Raw genomic sequence first — 24,579 nt, 5'->3', positions numbered from 1 at the left:
GTCAGACATGCTTTTTACTTTTCCTTGTTAATTTAGGAATGACTCTAATTCTTGGCCAAATTATTCGATGATAACCTGTTTTCGGTCAGTTTACGCTTTAAAATCCGCGAAGCGGATTATAAAAAAGCGTAAATTGACCCAAACCAGGTTTCATCGAATAATTGGCCAAGAATTAAAGTCATTCCTTATAATTTGATTTATAAATAATTAAACAACTCTGGTGTAAAATTGTGGTGCTTTTAATGAGTTCAAATTTGCCGCTCAATAATTCATCCCTAGTAACGGAAGTGATTTGAAACAAGGGGACGTAATAGCTGATACAAAGATCTAGCAGCCATGATATTTGTTTACATGAGGTAAGATCGAGCTACTGTTTGAAGTTAAAGGGACATTTATTAAATCTGGGTTTTTTTATGAATCCCATGGACTGGAAATGAGAGGATTGCATGGATACAGATGATTCAGCTAGTTGTCAAGGGGGTGTGTCCCCATACCAAACCAGGTTATTAAGAAATGGTTTGCCTTCCTTTTTGGAAATCAACCAATGAGAGACTAGAATATAAACAAAATTAAATTATAATAAAATTCAAATACATGAAGATATGGTTTATTCTGGCTAAGTCTCTATTTAACAAATAAAATTCAATATAATCTGTAATAAAAATCAGTCAAAAACATATAATTAAAAAAAAGCTGCAATCGTCTCAGCTCTTTATTCTCAAACACTTTAATTTCTTTATGAAATATTGATCTATTTTATGAAACGACTCTTATAAATAAACATATATATGAAATATATAATAAATATATATTATTTCATCAATTTTATAGTATGATTTAAATAAATTAATGAACCGTTAATATACAATACATCACAATAAAATGCCTTAAGGAGAGATTATTCTCATAATCAATGTATTTGAAAATTAATGGGTTTTTTTTAAGATTCAAGAGGACAATATCACTTGGAGATAGTATAACCTTTATTGAGTTTTAACATATTATAGGAGCAAGGACGGTCAAAGTCATTATCTTTTTCTTTGGCAGTAAGAATAAAAAATACTGTTGGCAATCAGGTTGTGTTTACTTCTATTTCTATAGATTATATTTAATGTTTTTCTTTTTGCAATAAAACAATATCGAATATGGCGTATCAAATGATGCTTAATAATTAAGTAATTTAACTGACATAGATTTTTCTAAATTTTTCAAAGAAATGTAAGTTATCTTATATTCTATAAGCTTCGTACATACACTTTTTCTCTTTTTCGTGTGGAGAAATTCTCGAATAAAGACAAAAATAATGCAAAAAAAGTTGTGACCGTTATTAAAGAGAGAAAATTCACTTTTGTACTGATTTTTTTTTTATTAAATTCATTTTAGATTTAAAGCTCTCAAAAGCAACAATATTGCTGTGTGTTAAGAAAATCATTTTTATTTGATATATCTTAAAATTTTAATCAATAGTTCTTGATTTCAGTTACTTCAAAAATGTCTTTTAGTTTTCAATTGAGCATGCAGTTTAATTGAATTCTTTGTTCTGCAGAAACATAGAAATTTCCATACGCCACATTTCCGCAAAAAAGTCCTGCTACATTTCAAATTAGGTTTTTCAATTTTTATTCATAGTTGTAAAGTTATTTACATCAATATCCACAATACATGTAAAATACTAAAATGCCGCGCGACTAGGATGAGGCTTTTAGAAAAATCTCACCGTGTACAAGTAGTAGCAACTGCTTTTCATAACTATCTAGAAATGCAAACTTGAACAAACATGATGGGAGATTATCTAGAACTGTAAACTTGAGCAGACATGATGGGGGATTATCTAGAACTGCAAACTTGAGTAGGCATGATGGGGGATTATCTAGAACTGCAAACTTGAGCAGACATGTTGAGGGAGTACTTAGAATTGCAAAGTTGAGCAGACCTTATGGGGGAGTACCTAGAACTGAAAACTTAAGCAGACATGATGGAGGAGTACCTGTAACTGAAAACTTGAGCAAACATGATAGGGGATTATCTAGAAGTGAAAACATGAGCAAACATGATAGGGGATTATCTAGAACTGAAAACATATGCAAACATGATAGGGGATTATCTAGAACTGCAAACTTGATCAAACATGATAGGGGATTATCCAGAAGTGAAAACATGAGCAAACATGATAGGGGATTATCTAGAAGTGAAAACATGAGCAGGCATGATTGGGGATTATCTAGAACTGCAAACATGATAGGGGATTATCTAGAACTGAAAAAAAGAGCAAACATGATAGGGGATTATCTAGAACTAAAAACTTGAGCAAACATGATAGGGGATTATCTAGAACTGAAAACATGAGCGAACATGATAGGGGATTATCTAGAACTGCAAACTTGATCAAACATGATAGGGGATTATCTAGAAGTTAAACATGAGCAGGCATGATTGGGGAGTTCCTAGAACTGACAACTTCAGCAGGCATGATTGGGGATTACCTACAACTGACAACTTGAGCAGGCATGATTTGGGAGTACCTAACTTGAGCAGGCATGATTTGGAAGTACCTAGAACTAACAACTTGAGCATGCATGATCTGGGAGTACCTAGAACTGACAACTTGAGCAGGCATGTTGGGAGAGTATCTTAACTTATACTTTCTTCTCTAGATAGTGTTTTCTCGGTTGATGTAAAATGCAGGTGTCTTGCATTAATAGTTTTTTGAAATGTACGTCGGAAGAGGAAGAAAGAATTTACAGATCGTGTACATATATTAGATTAGTACACGTGATTAATTTTTCTACCATGATTATTGTCGGGATCAAAAAATGCTGCAGACATTTTTCTACAATAAATCACGAACGTCATCAAAAATGTCAGATTAGAAAAACGTATAAATCCTTAACAATTGAAATTAACGTTTGACTCTAAAATGAAAAAAAAAATATTTAGACTCAACGATGTGTGTTGTCTTTAGTCGAAACACTGTGTAAATGGCATGAAGTAGCTGATGAAAGCAGACAGTTTTTTTTATAGTAAGCGGGACTGTTCCATAGACTTCCCACCATATTTTAACTCCGTAATTTTAGTGATAAAGCAGAAAACTCAAAAACACCTTGTTATTGCACAATCATAAAAAAAAATTCATGAAACAAAACAAACTTGTAGCAAATAAAGGGCCATTTCTAATGCAAAGAAAGCTCAAAAAGTCGATAAAACTTTCGTTACACACGCAATTCAAATCTAGAGTGCATAAAATACACCAGTATGTGTTGTTTTGAAAAATTGATGTACAAATAAAATTTGTACTCACCAGTATGAAACTTTATACAACAATGGGCGTATTATTAATTTATATAACAAAAAGTTCATAACAATTTTGGTTATCACTTGAGCCAATGCGAGTTTTTAGCAGTAATTAGGAAATATTATAAGTGACCATTACGATATGAACGTCATTTGATATAACAAAAATACTTTTTATGAAACCTGATGAACCTATATACGTATCTCATGTATATACAAATACCTACTGGAATCAAAATATAACTCAAAATAAAACAATTCGTATCTAAAAACATGTCATGCTTTTAGACAGTCTTAATATAGCTCTACAAGTAAACATAATTTGATAAAAATATTTAATGAAATTATATATTAGTAACAACATTTATGCAATTATTTTAATAAAAATATCCTTCAAATTGAATGGATATGCATACATCATACATATACTTGTTTTAAACTTGCTTTACATATGATTACATGAGAAATTGTTTATCAAGTAAAAAATTGAATAATATATACAATTCAAAGTGTGAATCATTTATAATAGTAGATGATAGGATTCTCCACATTAAAAAGATTAACCATGGAGAAAGCTGTACAAGAGCGAAATACGTTCGAAAGCATGAAAGTCTGTAAGATAATCTTTCTTCATTTAACTCAAGGATTGATTTCCGAAAACTTAGCAATTGCAAATCAAAAAGTGAAATTACTCTCCAAAAATTGAAAAAAGGTGAATAAAAAAACAATGAAGATAATTCATCTTACTTTACAGAAGTACAGATTGTACAAAACAAATGTACTAAAACTTCTAGAAACTTTAAATGAAATCTAATTTTATAACTTATTATATAGAAAAGGATAAAATTAAATAATAATATATATAAATAATTACCAACGGCAAAAAGGTTAGGTGAATTTAATAAATTTTGAGATTTTGAGATTATGTAATGACGAATTCTTTTTAAAAAATTACCAAAGATAACAATATACACTGTAAAGTTACCGCTCTATGCGTAAATTCTTTTGTATATTCATAAAAAAAGATATAAAAGAAACAAAAAAGCAAACTATTCTTAAAATTCATACGTAAAAAAAAAATTACACACATTATGCATTAGCTGAATCTCCTTTTCAATTCGCTGCCAAAATTGGAATGTCATAGAAACTACAGTACACTTTAGATCATGAGTAACCATCAAGTTGCATCTGCAATATTAAAAAAAGCACTTCATTAAAAACATGATTGAAATATAAAAGTATTCTTTTTTCGATTTCTAAATATACAACTAGCATAGATAAAAGGGCATTAATATATTATATATATAGCGTCAAAGGTTGCCATTGAGAGAAAAATTTATTTCAGTCCATATTTCAATTTTTAGATACTTATTTAACTCAATCGGGAAACACATATGTTGAGAACTTGCAGATGAAAAAAAATATTGATAACGAATAGTGATCGAATTCAATAAACAGGGGGATTGTTCGAAAAGTTAGTTGACTTCTGACATATCATTTTTTTATTTTAGTATTTAATCTAAATGATTTGTAAGATATTTTTTAAAAACATCTTGATTTAATGAAAACTTATCTAGCTTTAAAAAAAAAAAGCGAAAATCAGACCAAAGAGCAGATCAAAATTTAGTAGGTTACAAACAATATATACTGAATAATGTCTACAGTCTTATTCTCTTTAAAACGGGGCAAACACAAATAACAGCCTTTGTAATCAAATCAAGAATCTTTACATCGATTAGTATTGGAAATTATGGATTAAGATTTTGCTTTGTTGAAAAAAAAAACAAATTGAGAAAATAGGTAGTCCACATTGAAAACGACAAAAAGTATTTCGATTTAGAATGTCATGGAGCAGCAGATACATGTAACAATGCAATTTTGTGTTTTACTCAGGAAAAATCCTAAATAATCACTAAAATGATGGAGGAATGAAAAAATATGTCACAGATAAGTTGTATATGTTTGTAAAAATAGTACAGCCTATATTGGAGTGACAGAGAATCTGTATTGGAAGAGGACAATCTGTGAAGAATCGGTTTAACTGTAAAAATCTAAACAATAATTTGAAAAAGTTGAAACCTCAGTGGGAGACAAGGACGCTTCAGGGTTGCTTATCCCGATTATTACTTACAGCAGATATTAATTTCTAAGGATGAAAGAAAGGGGATCGGTGGAGCATGTGATAAACCCGGCAATGTATCCCTGTTTATAAGAATTTTTTTTTTGAAGATTAGGAATTCATTTTAGGCAGGGTAGCAGGGAAGGACGTTTACCGATAACATACTGGAATCTCATCTTATCCCCCCACCCCTCTCTCTCTCTCTCTCTCTCTCTCTCTCTCTCTCTCTCTCTCTCTCTCTCAAGTATTTGAAAACAGTAAATAAAATAAACAGTAATTATCTTATATATCATATTTTAGCCGACTTCAAAAGACCGGTCTTTCGGATTAAACCTTGTGAACCAAGATGCCGTGTCTCAATAGGTGCTGACACGAAAATAAGACCCCTCACAGCTTTAAGGCCCCAAGTGCCGATCATGTCTTAATTTTTAGCCCCCATGGGCAAGTGGTGATGTCTTAAAATGAGTGAAAAATTCTCGAAGGAACGTTATACAAATACACTTATCTAACTGATCAAGACATAAGGCTAAAGGCGGGTGTGAACGCTCAACAAGGTAAGCTCACTCATCTAGGCACCTGATCCTCCTATGAAATTTCAGAGGTCCGTGTGATATGTTGTGTTTACGGATTCGTATTCGTTATATGTTTTAAAGATTGATCACCGTTTGGTATCTTTCATTTTTTTCCATTCAAATGTACTTCATCAATATTCGTAAGTCTATTGATATGCGGACCAATTAAAAAGGATTGTCACGGCCTCATTTTCCGGACTCTTTTTTCTACGACTGAGTTTGTAGCGATAATATTAATATATCTTATGGAATAAATACGTATAGTTCAAGCGTAGAGACATGGTTAAAGTACCGTACGTTGATAAAAGGAAAAAAATAAAAATATGACGTTGCTGTTGTTTTATTATCGTCATTGATACCTTCAGTAGGCTTTAGTGCTTTTCTTGTTTGAGTAAAATAGCCTTCTGGTTTCTGTAGATATAATTTATTTTATAAGGTGTATTTTATTCTGTCATTTATTTGGGTTGTTTCACAAAGTCAATGAAATGCAAGGAGATTGGAGCTAAGCAATAGGAGATTACGAAAAGTATATATTCTGGATTTTTCAGCGTAATTATCTCCGTATCTGATTAGTTAATCCTGTTAGAAAAATGAATAGTTACCACTTTGAAAATTTCTTTACAATGCTTTTACCATTTTCTTTACATGATTCCCGTAGGAAATAGCAATTTCTTTACAGAAAAAACAAACCGATTAAAGCAAATCGGATAGGTTTACTCACATTAAAATCCTCCAAAACCCTGTAAAAAAATAAATATTCAATTATTGACAATACAAAATATGTTTAATATGTACCATTTAAAACACTTCTTTATCTGTTTGTATTTTTTTTTTGTTATTTTTTCTGTAATATTCTTTCAGAATTTGTAAAATAAAAAAAAGGGTAAAACGGGTGTGGGGGGGGGGGGGGGGGTTGGCTCGTTTCTAATGTATTTGCTGACGGGGGTGAACTGATGTCTGGTTTCCGGTTTTCCAATTTACTGTAAGTGTACGGTCATTTTTTTTTCTCAAGTTCTCTCCTGTCTGACTATTATAATTTTCACAACAACTGGCACCACTTATCACATATAAAGGAAGGACATGGAGACAATGAACAGTATTCAATATCAAAGTCCATAAAAAAATACAAAATAGGAGCAGAGCAAACACGGACCTCCGAAACATCAGAGGTGAGATTAGGTGCAATGAAAAAAAAGTAAACATATGTAAGCAAGGAGATCATACAAATACTAAAGACTAATGTAAGTATTGACCAAAACTGCTAATGAAACTGCGAATCTTTTGTCATTTATCATTCAAACCAATAACTTTTAAGATTTGCTTAAAATACATAAAAGCAAGACAAGAAAAAATAGATCCAAAAATTTCCGTTTTAACGTACATGTATTTCATAGTTTTAAGTCCAGCTCATTTTACACTCTGCAGTCTCGTTTAATTCATCATTTCGTAAGTACTACGGTCGATGACCGTGTCAGCAAATACAATTTATCATTGAGTCAAATGCTGATTGACGTTTTTCATACTAAATGTAATTGTTAGTGTTTAAATAGTAAATTTTTCAGTTATTCCATGGCACCTGATCCCGCCTCAGATGTTTTGGACGCCTGCGTTTGATTGCTCCTATTTCGCATTGTTTTTGGACTTTTGAAGGCCAAGAACAATATAAATACTTTATCATGGCCACATCTAAATCTAATCTAAATATGATAAATGTCTTAAAAACGCGTTTACGGAGACACATACAAAACCAATTTAAAAAGCCAAAGAGTAATGCTAAAAATATGAAACATGGAAAGCTCTGCCACTTTACTATAGCTACATATATAGTTTGTACAAAAAAAATCCTCAGAGAATTCCTGCAAATAACAATATACTAGTTTAAGAAGAAAAAGGTAAGTACTGTTAGCAGGTTTCACAAAAAAAATATTTTTATTATACAATCATTTCTTTTTATATCGACGACGCTATCATTTTGCGAACTCATTTATGGTCATCACTTTATTAATATTGCTGAAATATATAATGTACCTGTCTTCTTCAGTGTTTGTAAATATAATGTACCTGTCTTCTTCAGTGTTTGTAAAATCCACATCTTTTTGGAGTAAAGCTTTAGAAGCTTCTTCTTCATCTATAATCAAAAAAAAAGCTTATCTGGGTCACATTGCTTATCTGAATCGTCGTAGTCAAAATGTTTTCTTCCGAAATTCTTGCATTTCAGAAATTTTTGAAGCTTTCCCCTTTTCATATTACAATGTACAATGTTAAAAAAAATAAACATGTAGTATGCCCCCCTCCCTGTTGCCCCGGGGAAATGACAGAAACACGCTTTCAATTATGATAACATATTAATATTGCTGATTCAAGGCTCTGTCGTTAATTTATTCATTTTCAATCTAGAATTCAGATAACACTGCCACTAGGGTTATGATTTGTATAAATGTCACTAATTATTACTAGTATTGTATTTGAAGTCATATACAGAGTTTTTAAAAGTAATTTAACAAGAGGCCCCTGGGCCACATCGCTCACCTGAACAGCTTTGACCATTCTGTTCTTTACCAGATTCCCCCCTTGTAATACATAATGCATCCCCACCCTACCCCACTGATCATAATTTAGACATTTTGAATTCTACACTACCCCATGATCCTTCCATGGGCACATAAGTTTCAGCTTTTCTGGCCCAGTGGTTCTTGAGAAGAAGATTTTCAAAGATTTTTCCTATATATTTCTATGTAAAACTTTGATTCCCTATTGTGGCCCCGCCCTTCCGCCGGGAGTACAATTTAAAATCTACACTATCCCAGAATTCTTCCACATAAGCTTCAGCTTTTCTGGCCCAATGGTTCTAGAGAATAAGATTTTCAAAGATTTTTCCTATATATTTCTATGTAAAACTTTTATTCCCCATTGTGGCCCCGCCCTACCCCCGGGGGTCAAGATTTGCACAATTTAGAATTTACACTATACCAGGATGCTTTCACATAAGTTTCAGCTTTTCTGGACCAGTGTTTCTTGAGAAGAAGATTTTCAAACATTTTTCCTATATATTTCTATGTAAAACTTTGATTCCCCATATTGGCCCCGCCCTTCCCCCGGGGGTCATGATTTGAACAATTTAGAATCTACACTATACCAGAATGCTTCCACATAAGTTTCAGCTATTCTGGCCCAGTGGTTCTTGAGAAGAAGATTTTTAATATCCCCACCCTATTTTTGTCTTTTCTTGATTATCTCCCCTTGTGAGGGGACTTGGCCCTTTATTTTTATAATTTAAATTCCCCTTCACTTATGGATGCTATGCACCAAGTTTGGTCAAAATTGGCCTAGTGGTTCTTGAGAAGAAGTCGAAATTGTGAAAAGTTTACAGACGGACATACAGACGGACGGACTGAAGGAGGGACGACGGACAAAATGTGATCCAAAAAACTCACTTGAACTTTCAACTCAGTTGAGCTTAAAATTACCTGCATTCACTGCAGCTTTATTGCAATTCCTAAAAAGTAAAGATCAAATAATTAAAATAAATTTTGTTTGTACGTTGCGCAAAAAAAGGACATATTTAAACATTAACAAAAATAAAGCGATGATCGTTCGAGTGATTTTTGAAAAATGCACAATTATGATGCACTTCAAAAAATATAACCCTGAAAGAGTTATACAGGCTTTAAATATTTTGTAAAGATTGTAAAACAAAATAAACATAAATTAATCTTTTATTTTGAATAAACCAAGGATGTTTTTTAAGAATTATAAGGTCAATTTGAAAAGTTTAGAGCATGTCGCGTGAGGTGAGACAATTTGTGATGTTTCTTTCACTCGCATGTTGACAACTTTTATTACTCTTCAGATGTCAATGTAAAAGTCAAGCGTAAGTGAGCTACGAGACAGAAAGTTGTTCAAAAGTTTTAATCATCTATCAGCAACATTAAATAATAGCCTACCTTACGTCTTCTTTTGGCTTGATTTTTGGTGTACCTGCTTTTGAGAACAAAATATTTTTATTTTACATTATTATTAGTTTCAAATTGTGAATAACCATAGAAATATGCAATTTTGAAATTAGTTTTGGTTTATTATCTTTAGAAAAATTATTCATAAAGAATGTTCAATAACATTAATTGAAGTCGTATATTTCACAACTACATGTAAATACTTACATTCACTAGCCGTTATATTTGAACCACTCATACTAAAATGAAAAAATAAAAGGTTTGCTGGAACGCATACATTTCCATGCATACTCATAAAGAAGATTGTAATACCTATTACCTTATTTGTAAAGATACTTTGTAAAAACCATTGAAAGTTCAAATATTTATTCTAGCGGGAGTAAATTCGGATGACCTCGACAGTATGTATATACGCACTCCACAAAAGTCACGTTCGTTTATAAAATTGAAGCATGAAAGTAAAGTATCAGTGAAATAAGGCTTTTTTCTTACTTTTTAAATATCTCCATTGCACTGGTAACCTTCTTTTCTGAATTAAGTTGTTTCCTCTCTCGTTCAGTATTATATTTCTGGGTTTCAGCGGCTTTAATTTCCATGTCTGAAAATTTAAGTAAAATCATTGGACACGAAGTCCAAGATATATTTTAATAAGTGCTCTAGCAAAATTCATGCCTGATTTTGAAGGAAAAAATATAATTATATGATATTGTTATATTCATATATAAGAATTTAAGATCTAATTCAAAAATATATTTTAAAAAATAGAAATCAGAGACTACTGAGAGACGTCTAGCCCGGGCCTCAGATAAAAACCCATAGGGAAGGATCTGATTTACGCTCGGCAAAAACTAATGCTACAACATAACCTGTTCAGTCATTGCCGTAGGAAATACCAGCACTCTATGACAACGACCAACACAGAGCTATTTGATAAACCTTGTCTCGCAGCAACAGCCCTACCAACAACTCTGAAAACGGAGCAACTTGGATAAGTAAAAAGGTAGTTGTTATAATCAAAGACTCGCAAAGAAAAACACATCTGACCCAGCAGCCTTTCCAATTTCAGAGGAAGATCAGGTGATTCTTTTTTCTAGCAGATCAAGGGCATATGAACACATTGATGACAATTTATCCCGCGCCGCAGGAAAAAAACCACAGGGGTGGGTGGGGTATTGACGCCGTTATAATTACAGGCCCACAGGGAGACACAAAATGCCAAGCAACCTTACCAATTTCAGGGAAAATGCCCGGTGATACATGTACATTTTTTTGCATTTGACTAACAAATCAAGATTTCTTTTCTAGGTTTCAATTGCATTCCTAGGGATGTCATTACATGTATAAGACAGTATTTTGATGTCTCGGCTTTGAAAGCTGAGTTTCTTTATCGCAAGTGTTTGCATTATATACTTAATGCCTAAATGTACCTCATCATAACATCTTAACATATTCTTATGTACAAAAATAATTGAAAAATTCAAACATACCTTGTGGTACATCAATTTTCTCTTCTTTCAATTTTTCTTCTTTTTTCTTTGCCATTCTGAATATAATTTGATGATTTTTTTTTTCAATATTAATATATATATGAACTGAAAATCATGCTCGTAAGAAGCTAATTCAGGACGTTTCAAGAAGTTGGCGCACCAACAAGTATTTTTATTTTCTAAATACTACCAACAAAAACAATCTTCAGAAGAGAAGAAAAGTTTAAGTAAAAGAGAAAAGGGTCTCAGACGAGGGCAAAAGCATGAATTAAAGTAGCCATATTTTCACATAATATATTCATGTATTGCCAAAATTATTAAGGTGTGCAAAGGTCTTTGGGAGGGGGCGTGCCCCTGCACTCTGTTCTTAAAGCCATGCAAATCTGTTTATCTAACTTACCTTTTTGTATTCTTTTGAAAGGTACACGATAACTCGTCACCACATTTTATATTTCTTTTTCGATATAACCAATAACCCAGAACCACGTGTACCCCCATACTAAGTAATAGAATACATCCTAGTATGATACTTATGTTTCTGCAAAAGAAATAAAAAGATTTTTATGATATATATCAAACGGAGCACCATAATGTGCTTACATGCAGTCTACATCTCTATGTAAGCAAGTTCATGCAGAATCGTGCAATCGAGAAATGTCTCGGAAGCAAACGTACTTGTTTTGGTGGGATGAAAATTCTATAAACACATTCCATTAAGGGTACACCAAAGGAACCTTAATTTCCATGTCATTCAAGGATAACAAAATACAAGTCCATGTTATTTAGACGCCTTATAGATTTACTATTCCATTATTATAACTTACTAAATTCCTGCTAAAATCAAAACACAGCTCATATTTTATGATTTTGTAAAGGCGATAATTCCAAAACTTATGCAAAACAAATAATAAACTCAGCCAAAACTTTCAAACTTACTGCTCCCCAATACAAATTCTTCTTTTACATGTAATATACAATGAAAATTGATATTATCGTATATGATATATAATATATTACAATAAATATAATTTATCCTGCAACTACCCCTTGCATTGACCTACTAAAGGTAACCTAATTAATTAAAGCTTTATTCGGTCACTGCCCTAATAAGGCCACGTGAATGTTTTCCGACGTTATAAAACATTGTGATGTCACATACATTTGTATATTGCAATGTTTACGCCATGGCATCATAGTTTCAACTAAAGAGATGTATCTAAATCTGTCAAAAATGGCTAGTTTTGGACGTTCAAATGTAAAAAAAAATATGTTGCAGGATAAACAAAATACATGGTCACTGTCTTGAAATATAAGCGATATTTGGGCGAGGGTAAGAAAACGTGATAGAGATACGAGGGGTGATCAAAACGTTCGCGAACTAATTGAACAACGTCCATGTAAGAAACAATATTTGGTTTCGGTGTTGATTGTATTTTAAATAAGCCCTTTCTTATTCTAATGCACATCTGTCACCGCTCTGCTCATGCGCTAATCACGTGACATAGGCGGTCATGTGATCCCCTCTGTAGCGTTCTGTCACAAAAGCTGAAATTTTTTTTCTGACTTTTATATTTCTTTCCGTGTAAGTTAATTTTTATTACAAAAACAGCTCATTTGTCAGAAATAGTCAAATCTAGGTAACAGAATGGGTGACAAGAATATATTTTCTAAAAATTAGCATGGCGACCACCAATACCCAAATCTACTGTCATTGGAGAGACGTTTATTCAAGGTGTAAAGAGATTTGGTGCCTACTTTTTATCATATCTAATATACTGAAAAGCTAAAGAAAACGATATCCTAGGTATTGTTAAGATATTCAACTATTCGGCAAAGTGAAAATTTCAGGTCTTTGATAGCAGATTGCTTAATTAAAAACACGTGTCTTTTCAAACTTGCTTTCACTTGGCAACGTAACAAATATCATTTTTAACCATCTGCCGTCTTTCAATAAAACGATCAATCCAATCATTGTTTAAATCTATAGGAAGTCCTTTGTCTTTATAAACTGTATACAATTTATTATACGCTACTGCAAAAGATTTTCTAAGATACTCCATAAATTTTACATTGATTTCGTTCGTTGAACGAGTACGACTGACACAATCACTTTTTTGTCACAAGTGACCTACATAGTGACGTCATTTTCACATTGTGACGTCACAAACAAGGAGCAAAACTTTATTCAGCATATGCTATTTATAGAACTTATGTATGGCTACGTGTGGACCAATTTTTTTTTCTAATCTTAATTAATGTTTTGTAGATATAGAGATAGTTCGCGAACTTTTTGATCACCCCTCGTATTATGTAATTTATTACATATTTTATTCCCCAATCCTGTATGTGTAAACTGTAGTAACATTATTCATATCCTCATTAAAAAAAATCACCCTTTGATACATTTCGGTCATGATCAGAGAATAAAGTCTCAATACTGCAGTTCAATTCAAAATATTAAAAATAATATGCTGGAAGACGGATCCTTGGTCACTATATAACTTAATACTTAGATCATCGACATAATACCTAAGAGGAGTAGAAATTATTTTCAAAGAATTTATGCAGTTTTATTACATAAATATTAAAACCCCGCCCTAAGACCAGAACCTATGACCCAGCTTAGGGCCATTAAATTCTCATTTTTGAAACAGGCACCCTTCCTTTTCCTTACTTGATATAAAGTTCATTTGTTTAATACTCAGGAGCAGAGGAGAATATTTTTTCAAAGATTTAAAGCATTTTAACTATTTAATCATATTATAAGAGCCCCGCCATATTAACGGGTTATTGGTTCAGTGGTTTTAAAGAAGCTGAAAATTAATCTTAGAATGTTAAAGCATGATACATGAACAATAACAAAGGAATAGGCCGGCAACCCACACGTTAACTCGGGTGGCCTAAACAAAAAAAATGTAAAATACTTTGTCAGAAAATAAAATATTCAATTTTGAGTTATATCAATACTTACTTGTACAGGTTATCAGATTTCCCTAGATTTTGATGTATGGTAGATGTGGTTGTTTTATTCTTTTGAACCAAGTCATAACAGGATGTGTCTTCGCATATAATAAAGAGAGAAAAAAATAAATATTGGAAATAAGCACCTTTCATCAAATTCACGATCACAAGACATTCAAAGGTTTTACAGAGTCTTCTGTGTATCGTATTAAGTATAATATTAAGGAGTTTAAATTAATAAATTAAAAATAAACTGACAAATGTAGATGTCATTTTAAATAGCAAGAGATATATGATTACAAAAGAAATAATAGTAAGTCTAGTTCTCCTCAGGTTATCATGGAGTAGACTTGTTTATTTTCCCGACTTCCAAGTGCAGTTCTTGAACATTCTAATTTTTCAGACTTGTCAGAAAAATGCTGCTTGAATAAATGAGTTTGAATGACCTAAAGTTTGTCTTACACTTTACTTTTTTTTTCACTCTATCAGCAAATCAGTCCTTTACAAATTGTTTTATTTTGTTAATTTATTTTAAGTTTATCTGAGCATTAAAACAAAGAAAGTATTTTTCTACTTTCGTAAATTTTGTTTTTGCTATTGGGTCTATGCTGAGGTTGACCAAAGCAACACTACATCCCTAACTAAAACACAATAGTTAATTATAGTCTACGTGAACAGTTTTGAAATAAGATAGAGCCTTGATATTTTTCAAGTTGCTTAGCTACGATGTTATTTTTCTAATATAATAGTAAAATGTCCTTAAAAATTGTTTGTTTTTTATTCAAGAATTAAGAATTAATTTAAAAAAAAAAACATAACTACACTTTATCTGAAATTCATTGTACAATCATTTGAAAATACTTTTATGTACTATTGAAAATTACAATTATCTATAACATGTATAATAATCTTTATATTCAATTATAAGTTTTATGAAAAGTATGAAAAGTAACTTAAGAATTCAAACATCGAGATGAAAGTCAATTTTAAAAGATATATTATAGACTTGATTTTAAAAGTTAAGAAATAACGGAGGAGGACGTAAGGAAAGCAAGTAGGAATAAAATTCAATTATGCATTCAGGAAATAGAGACAGTTAAACAATCTTTAAAAATGCTGGATTATTAACATGGAATGTATGAATAATAAGCATTTGTATAAATTGGAAAAGACAATTTTTAAGTGGTAGAGAATCGAACGCTAGATGGTCTGCAAAGTAATAGATTATAGTTAAAATATTTTCAAAAGAACTAAAATGTTGTCAAACGTGATTTGTGCTTCACTGTTGATGAATTCGTGGAAGCAGCTGTAGTTTAATGCGATAAAGAATTTGAAAACATCGACCATTTAATTTAAATTACTTGAACAATTGTTAACAAGCAAGTTGTCAAGTGCAATGGAGACGTTTTTATTAAAGGAGACCAAGAACGATACAGACTTTGTATGAAAATATAAGGTAGAGTAATTTTGAGAAACTAGGTCTTGTTGTTTTTTACGTTTCGATGCCTAAAACCATGCTTCGGGATAACATACAGGTAGTTTTTAAAATTGGCCTACATGAGTTCCATACCAGGAATGTTATGAAACTTCATTCTTCGACAAACACTTTTACACCTGAAAATGTGTTGATTTTTAATCTTGTAGCAATAATATGAATTTGTTTATCTATTAACATATAGCATGTAGTCTACATCTATTAAGTCTTAGATTTGTCTGTGAATGTTTTATTAGTTTAAAATATATTTATTCAGTTATAGAAATGAACTGAACAGCAGGCATAAATGCCTATGATCGTTCTCTTCATAGGTCAAGGTACAATTACAAGTACATGTATAATGTTTTATGTTCATTAACAAAAACTTACATTTATAGGCTTCTGATGATTTATAGAAAGGTTTGCATGGAGGATTGTCTTTTGTACAGTCATGGCCAGTAAAGTGGTAAACACGATGCTCTTTTGTATCGTATTTGGCACAATAACCTAAAATCAAAATAACTACATATGCTTATAACAATAAAAATTTGAAAATCAATGATTTGAACAATTTAAAAACCAAATGAACCCAGGAACCGTTCAAAAACATTTCAGATTTCAGGCTAAGTATCTACTGGGAAGAAGATTTTTTAAAAGATTTTCCGTATATATTTTAATGAGAAAAGTTTTTGATTCATTATCAAAGAATACCATTGATGTTAAACACAGGTGCACAGACTTCCACAAAATGAGTAATATCTTCATTAAGTAGACAATGATACACAAAATTCGCTGGTTTAGTACAGTTTTGAATGACGGCAATTTCACGACACTGTTTTCGTTCTGCCGCTTTTTGCCAGTCCTTTTCGGATTGCGGACACCTAGACACTATTTGTTCTGTTGGAATGGATGCTCTACATGGATTGGCATATATTTTATGGATCTGAAGGGAAAAAAAAACATTTTTTAATATTACTAGAAAATTACATATTTATAAAAAAGCTTTTTTGATGCATTTTTAAACGCATTTTACAATATCATTCCAAATTTCTTTATTTAGTAATTAAAACTGTTTATAAACTTAATATGTTTCATTTGTTTAATGAATTGAATGGACAAGTTCTCTCGAAAACTTTACAATCTTTATTTTCACGTTGGGCATTTGAAGTGCTGCATATAGATTTATATATACTAACCATATATATCATAAATATATGACTCCAAAATATATTCATGATATAAGTAGTAAAGCCTCTTTTCTTGTTCCTTTGAGAAAACTCGTAGAATCTGTAAAACAAGGAAAGTAATGTAAAATATTCATTCTGCAAAATTGAAAAAAAGAAATAATCAATTGACTTTTTATGAAGCTTTTTGTATTACCAAATACTAAAGGTTCCTTAGCAGTTGGTAACCAATGAAGGGTAACAAACCTCATGATTTAATTTTAAAATATTGGTCTGTCCACCATAGCAGTTAAAATCACCTTTGGTCCATTAACTAATCTCATTTTTATTAAATTCTTGGTAGCACGTATGAATTTTTTATTATACATGTAGTTCCTTTTTAAGCGAATTTCAATTATTGCATATGCAGAATCAATATGCAGAATTTATATCTGATAGTCGGTGCTTTTTGGTCGTTCTAACACTTGAGTTACCTGTCCTTAAAACATAACATCGTACAAATCAATGATTAATAATTCATTTATTTTAATTTAGTTTAAAGTATAGATATGTTATAATATTTTTCTGAGAATATCACGAAGTTGTACACGTAAATCTATTTATGAAATGTTTTTACCTTATTTGCAACGTGAAAAATTGATTGGAAAGCCTAAAGATTTTAGATACCACATGTACAATAAATCCCAAATAAGCGATCAGATTCTCGAAAATGGCGTTAAAAGAAACTACAAAACACGTACAAAAAAGTTTTGATTTTTAAGTATAGCTGAAAGTTCCTTGCTGATTTTGAAGCATTGTGGAGAAAGGAGCCACAGCATTATATTCTGGAATCAAACTTCTTGAGGTGTAGCAAATCCGGGAGAAGCAAAGTGTATGACAGAAATTATAAGTAAGACCTCAAAAAGAATTATTTTCCTACTGGAAAAAAAAGCTTTAATACTTTTCTAGAATGGCCTGTATGTTATGGGATGTGGAGAATTAACCCAATGTTCTCAAGCCCTAATTAATTGTTTAGTCTGCATGAAGATGATAAAAGAAAGTAGAGTATTAGTACTGACCAAGTAAATAGATGTACAATACAATTTATTACGCAGTATTAAACTAACTACAAAAATATTATGTCCATCCGATCCCCGATTATCCTATTCATTTGCCTTGAGGCAACGTAAACACATCTCTATCTCTCGTTATTTTGTTTAATTGCATTCATGTACAGCTATGTTTTTGATACTGTTGTATTCAGGTGGCAGGTAGTTGCCTAAGGTCTGTTGTGTCTTAGGCATATACATGTAGCATAAATGTCCATGGCTGCAGAACCATGGGTTTCTGCTCGAGAAAATCGGATAGATAAAGCAGAGAGCTACAGTTTAATATATGCATTGTAAAAACCTTCAATTAACGCCATCGATTTTTTTTTTGGTCACTTACTTCAGGTATTATTTCTTGTAATTTATGATTTTCTTCACTCATTGAATGATATCCGATAGTTGATAATATATTTTGCTTCAATTATTGATAAACAGTTACTTTTGAACCGTATGAAACAGTCCTTTATGGTTTTGGAATGCCGTTTAAAAGATTCCAATTTCTACATCCAAATCAACAAAGGGCCCATCTTTTATCGTGGGAAAGCAAATAAATATTTAGGAATATGAGTTAATTCCATAGTTCATTATCGATAATCATTTATTAAGCTTGAGAAGTCATAATGTATATGACATACATGTAATACCTGAAATGAGCGCTAGACAAAAAGCGGCGGCGTAAATCAAGGGTTTTTTTCTACATATGGGTCTCTAACACTAGCTCTCTGCTTCATCTGTCCGAATTTTTTCACTTTTTAAAACATTGAAATCAGACACGGAATTAAAATTTAATGTCCAAAATTTTATTTTTGTATGTCTTTAATGCATTTTAACTATACTTTCAATACACCCCTCCTTTTCCCAGAAGAATCCATGAATACTGAACGGCCACAATTTTCAAAAACTTGGAAGAAATAACTTTGTTCAGCATAGCTATGCATTTCATTTATCTTTAAATATACCCTGGAGATAACTTTTTTAAGAATAAGAAAATTTTAGTATTTACTTTATACATAATTAATAGAGCTACACCCTGAGATCAGAAGTTTTTACCCTTGAGCGGGCAGAGATATTTCCACTTTTGTAAAATGACCACTTTGCTTCATTTAAACAGGTCCAGATCCCGTGGGGATCCGGGTTAGAATAGGTCCTCAGTATCCCCTTGCTTGTCGTAAAAGGCGACTAAATGTGGCGGTCCTTCGGATGAGACCGTATAAACCGAGGCCCCGTGTCACAGCAGGTGTGGCACGATAAAGATCCCTCCCTGCTCATCGGCCCTGAGTGCCGAGCATAGGCCTAATTTTGCGGCCCTTCACCGGCAATGGTGACGTCTCCATATCAGTGAAATATTCTGGAGAGGGATGTTAAACAGTATATTATCAATAAACAGGTCCAGCACAATAAGCTATATAGCTTTATCAAGGTATTTTATGTAATGAAAATTCAAAAAAAAATCTTTAAATATTAAATACTGCAAGTCGAGTTCTGAGTTTTTTCAGTGTGTCTACTCGTGCATGAAAAACACTCTGATATCAAAAAGAAAGCATAAAATAACGTCTCACACGACACGTTTTTATACTGATTTGTTTGTGTTTGAGTACTTTACATGCATGGGTGAATTTACTGACAACAACTCAGAACTCGACTTTCAGTATTTAATTGTAAAGAATTTTTTTTGAATTTTCATTACATAAAATACCTTGATCAAGGTATTTTAAATACCATGATAAAGCTGTATAGCTTGATCAAGTTATATACCTTTATCGGGGTATTGTGCTGGACCTGTTAAAAAAGTGTCAAAGTGGCCCTAGTGCGCTTCCGTAAAAATGCACCTTAGACTTGCAGACTTTGAGAAACATTCTATGTGAATTAGAAAATACGTAATTCAAGTAACATTGTTCTAGTTAAATACCTTGTTTCATGTGAGTTCAGACAGTCTTTTTTAAAATCTGATTTTTTTTAATAAACATATTTAGGGAATTTAAACCAAAATTGTTTATTCGTACAATGAAGGAGTGAAGAGTTATTGTCCTTCACTCAGTTACTTCTAAACAAATACATGCATATTAATGGGCAATTAATTAAATGATTTATATCACAAAGTATCAGTTTGCCGTCATACTTTTCCTTGATAAATAAACATAACATAAACAATATACATATATATACATATTCATATATATAGACTATACGTGAACAATGCATAAAATTTGTTCTGTTTCCTAAATTATGTCCACTTAATTAATTTATATATGTGTAAATATAGCCTATATATTGTCTTTTTAAGCTTAACTTTTAAACTTACCTCAGTCATGAGGTAATGTTGAATGAATGAATGGGAAAATACGTCCACTTTCGTTTTCGTTTATTCACATAATCTTGTTTACGACGAGTCAGTTGGGTCAACTGGATTTAAAAACCAAAGGGCATTCAGATGTAGAAATTGAATGCTATTATACTTTCTTGATACATGTACATTTAAATTGTAATCAATGTTTGACAAAGAATTAAACATTTTTGTTGGAAATAAAAAGATAAAAGAACGTATTTATTTTTTATTCTTATGTGAATTGTCAATATCAGAAGTTTCTACTTTTAATTACCTAAGTATTGTTTAAAAGTAAATTATTTTTTATTCCATTTAAATTCCATTTTAAGACAATATTGAAATAAAAGTCGCTCAAAGTAAAAATGTAAACAAAAATCTGGACATTACCTAAAAAAGATGGAGAGTAATTAAAGTTGCACCCGATTAATTTGCTACATGCAGGATCAGAGTCAGGAGTGACGCAGCGGATAATATTCAACTTTACTAAGACCGAAACTATTATTTTTCTTTTTCTTATAAAAAACTGACCAATATTTTTTTTTTTTTTCAGAATAAAACGCGTCAACGTTTTTATACAATAAAGTTACAAAATTTAAAAGTGCGACTGGCCAAGAACAAAATATTTTCTTTACAATTTTACTGTTCTTTTTCATTTTCCTTTCCTTGTGCAAAGATTAAAAACCCTCTACAAAATAATTAATTATAATGACTGATGAAAATATTGAGTGTAAGAAATAATTAAATGCATTTTCTTCAAAATAGATTTAAATTGATCATAATAATTTCATCATTCTGAGAGCAATTTTCTTCTTTTGAATTTTAAAATTAAAGGTAAGTGTTAAAAAAAAATGTACATTTATGTATGTTAAAAGAAGTATGTCCGGAATATTTTCCCTCGTGTTGCACCGTGCTGTCTGTAATATAACAGAGAAAAATATTTTGATAAAATATTTTAAAATTTAAGAGTAATTCCTCACATTGATATGTAAATAAACATAATTATCGTTTTAAGGACTGTACTGATAACTTTTAACAATTAAAATTGTAATGTAAACTGTAAATTACAATTTTAATGGTTAAAGGTACAAAAATTGAATTTATTTTCATTTAAAAGTTTAAATTTACCAATTATTTCCAAAATGTCACCATATTATTTAAGACGGAAGACATAAATAAACAGAAGCAAATGTCAAAATTAAAAGTCTTACATTTTTTTGTAAGCAGTGTCATAAGTATTATGTTAAAAGCAAAACTAAATCAAATGTGCATAACTTTGATGCCGAAAGTTCCAAAATGCTTGCTACTTATATAAGATACTTTTGAACTGTAAATATTAGGGAAACTGTTTTACATTAAGTACAATAAAGGAAATGTCTGTGTGAAAATACCTGAGGAGAAGTTATTGTCAAATTTTTTAAAGATTAATTGATTTAATAAAGGAAACATGCATTTTTTAAATTTTTTTTTTACATAACAATATTTTTCCAAAAAAGATACCGGTATTGTTCCATTGGATATGAATTTAATTTAATTACATTTTTTGCAAGAACCAATGACATCACAGGGGGTGGAATTACCTAAAAAAAAGAAATTATGCTTTTATCGTAGTTAAAGGCCATGTGATACGGTTCTTTTCACTTTGATTTTATTTTTCCTTTTATCAAAAACAGACTGGTGTAAAAATGTCAAATAATATTTAGGAAAAATGCGTGCCTTTGCCGAACTGCATAAACTTATCTTATCTTATTATATGATCTAGTGTAAATTAACCGTATTTTATTTAGTTGAAATCAGACTTTTTTGGTGAATATAAATGTGATTGTGTTTTCGGATGAATTTTTTGATTTTAACGTGCGGTATTCTCTAATTGATCAAATGTTTTTGGTTGAATTAATTTAAAATTGATCCAAATCGATCCAATGTGTTGAAGAATATATAAAAATAATCATTAGCAACTCTTTTCGTCATCTCTCTAGATCTACACAGTTAATGAAAATTCTTTATTTTTCGTTTGGTATGATCACCCATCATGCTGTGAGAGGAATACATGTAATACCTCACTCCACCCCATCTCACAATGTTGTTCTACGCTCTTTATGCTAATTTATATCTAAAGTCTAACTTAATCTTCTAGAAATTTATTTTACGAAAGAAAACAAAAACAAATCTGCCTATCCATCATTGGAATAGAATATTTTTCATTAAAATTAATCGTCATTCTTTTTGTCGCAGTGGAATTGACACATTCTCTTAGATTGATTTTCGACAATGTGTGATGAAATGATAGCAGATATTTTTTTCATCAAAAATTTCAAAGATAGTAAATGTACACATAGCACTATACCGCACACAATAATAATAATGTTTCTATGTCCATCTCCTGAATCAGAAACTTTCACTCAGACTTAGGTTCATCACATATTAATGACACATAGCTGTTTCTGGATTCTAAACGCTCTTCTAAGCTTCTTTGTCGTGGATCTGGTCGAACATATGGATTAATGTTATCTTTCTCTATTATAAACATATATTGGCAACCCTTGTTTCTTGCATCGTTTATTACAGCATATTCGTTTTCTCTACTTGGCTGCAAAGATGTCGAGTTATTCAGCCTTAGTTCATTCTCTCTGTTTTGATGATATTGGACTATGGGTACTGGACTTCTTTTCTTCGTACGATTCGACAATTTTCGTCCAAAATATATTACCACTATTAGAAATATTCCTATACTCAGACAAATAACTGCTGCGACAAGTCCTGGACTATTAATTTCAGATTGGTTGCTACCAAATGAAAAAGAATTGTTTGTTCCGTCAGAAGAAATCGAGTTATTGAATTCTGAAAAAAGAGGAAACATTGCTACGTTTTGACTGGTTAAAGACATAATATATGTAAAATAAAATACCATTGTTACTAAAACAATTTTGCACAATGGGGCATACGACTTTCAGAAATTCAGTTCCTAACAATTGTTAAAATGTAAATTGTGAGTAATTTTTTAACCTATTACCTTGATATAAGCATCCCAAAACATAATGGCATGTATTTTTTTCACAGTCACAAAGATACATGCACTTTTTTCCGAATGTTGGAAAGGGACAGGGAAAAATGCAGTCTCTTCCAAAGAAACCAACTTTACAATCACCGAAGACTAGAGGAAAAAGAAAAAAAACTATTTACTAACCATTTATTGTGGTATTTTTCTGTTTTTTGAACTACACACCCTTTCTTTTCTGACAGCTTGCATTACATTGACTTTATTCTACCATAATGTCCGGTACCTCTCCAAACATCTTGCTATTTTTAGAAATTTGTCTAAAACAATTTCTTGTGTTTGTATAAATTTATTTTCTTTTAAGTAAATACAAATTAATTGTATTTGGTATTTATGGTATTTAATCCACATCATTTTACACAATCCATTATATAAATGCATTTTTCTTTTTATTTCTCATCATGAACATATTAGTTAGTATAAACTGACAAGTATATAGATCTTTTTAGCCCTAAGATTTTTTTTTAAACATTTATGAAATATATCAGTGTCTAGAAAATAACAACAACAAAAAAACAAAAAAAAAATCAAAGTTTCTTGTTAAAACAAGATGCCAAGGGGCCACCTTGCTCATCTGGGCACTTTGGCTTAGAAAATGCAGAAATTTGTTCAGTATTGAAAAGTTTAAATATTAAATTTGATTGTACGTTGTTTGTTTGTATGTTGTTTAACGTCCCTTTCAAGAATTTTTCATTCATATGGAGAAGCCACCACTTGCTGGTGAAGAGCTGCAAATTCTATCCTGTATTCGGCACTCACGGCCACTGAGCAGTGAGGAAACTGATCCGGGGTATGATTTGAACAAACATGCAATGATATATTTGGTATTATTAAGACTATTTATTGATTATCCTTTATATTTCCTTGTATGACTAATACCCCCTGTTATAGCTCCTCTATACTTTTTGGGGTCATGTGAATCAAGAACAATGAAGGCTATGCTGTTCTTGAGACTAAGATTTTTAAAGTTTTTTCAATCCTTTTCAAAACTTTGTTCATCCACTGTAGCCCCACTCTACCTCCGGGGGAGTAATTATTAGAAAAAAAACACATAATGTACAGTACACGA

At 31.3% G+C, this 24,579-nt stretch overlaps 2 protein-coding genes and 1 long non-coding RNA gene across 3 annotated transcripts; all 3 read right to left on the bottom strand.

The window, feature by feature from the left end:
* Nucleotides 1–1,366: 1,366 nt before the first annotated feature.
* LOC134272525 (uncharacterized) lies at nt 1,367–6,725 on the bottom strand. The gene is made up of 3 exons (XR_009993217.1): nt 6,704–6,725; nt 2,592–4,479; nt 1,367–2,552 (listed from the first exon to the last, which is right to left on the bottom strand). It is a non-coding gene; the product is annotated as an uncharacterized LOC134272525 (long non-coding RNA).
* An 819-nt stretch (nt 6,726–7,544) lies between these two features.
* Nucleotides 7,545–20,587, bottom strand: LOC134272526 (uncharacterized). Its single transcript, XM_062754748.1, has 13 exons — nt 20,432–20,587; nt 17,054–17,144; nt 16,569–16,800; nt 16,248–16,364; nt 14,394–14,481; nt 11,823–11,960; nt 11,423–11,478; nt 10,428–10,533; nt 10,143–10,174; nt 9,927–9,963; nt 9,450–9,478; nt 8,011–8,110; nt 7,545–7,623 (listed from the first exon to the last, which is right to left on the bottom strand). Exons 2-13 carry the CDS (start codon nt 17,090–17,092, stop codon nt 7,545–7,547), a joined length of 1,053 nt encoding a protein of 350 aa, XP_062610732.1. The 5' UTR covers nt 17,093–17,144; nt 20,432–20,587.
* Nucleotides 20,588–22,577: 1,990 nt separating this feature from the next.
* On the bottom strand, nt 22,578–23,601 carry LOC134272524 (uncharacterized). The gene is made up of 2 exons (XM_062754747.1): nt 23,466–23,601; nt 22,578–23,293 (listed from the first exon to the last, which is right to left on the bottom strand). Exons 1-2 carry the CDS (start codon nt 23,524–23,526, stop codon nt 22,851–22,853), a joined length of 504 nt encoding a protein of 167 aa, XP_062610731.1. The 5' UTR covers nt 23,527–23,601; the 3' UTR covers nt 22,578–22,850.
* Nucleotides 23,602–24,579: the final 978 nt, after the last annotated feature.

Source organism: Saccostrea cucullata, unplaced genomic scaffold (assembly GCF_032062105.1).
Source record: "Saccostrea cucullata isolate Sc308-1 unplaced genomic scaffold, CSIRO_AGI_Scuc_v1 ctg8672, whole genome shotgun sequence".
Classification (NCBI taxonomy): Eukaryota; Metazoa; Mollusca; class Bivalvia; order Ostreida; family Ostreidae; genus Saccostrea; species Saccostrea cuccullata.
This window is presented reverse-complemented; position numbering and strand designations above follow the sequence as displayed.

Bases quoted from the DNA above. Each gene is read 5' to 3' on its own strand.
- LOC134272526 (XM_062754748.1), bottom strand. From the start codon at position 17,092: ATGAATATATTTTGGAGTCATATATTTATGATATATATG. The intron at 9,964-10,142 runs GTAAGTATTTAC...TGTTCTCAAAAG, and splicing joins AAATATAACGGCTAGTGAAT to CAGGTACACCAAAAATCAAG. The intron at 8,111-9,449 runs GTAATTTTAAGC...TTTTGATTATAG, and splicing joins TAAAGCTGCAGTGAATGCAG to ATGAAGAAGAAGCTTCTAAA.
- LOC134272524 (XM_062754747.1), bottom strand. From the start codon at position 23,526: ATGTATCTTTGTGACTGTGAAAAAAATACATGCCATTATGTTTTGGGA. The intron at 23,294-23,465 runs GTAATAGGTTAA...CTCTTTTTTCAG, and splicing joins TTTGGGATGCTTATATCAAG to AATTCAATAACTCGATTTCT.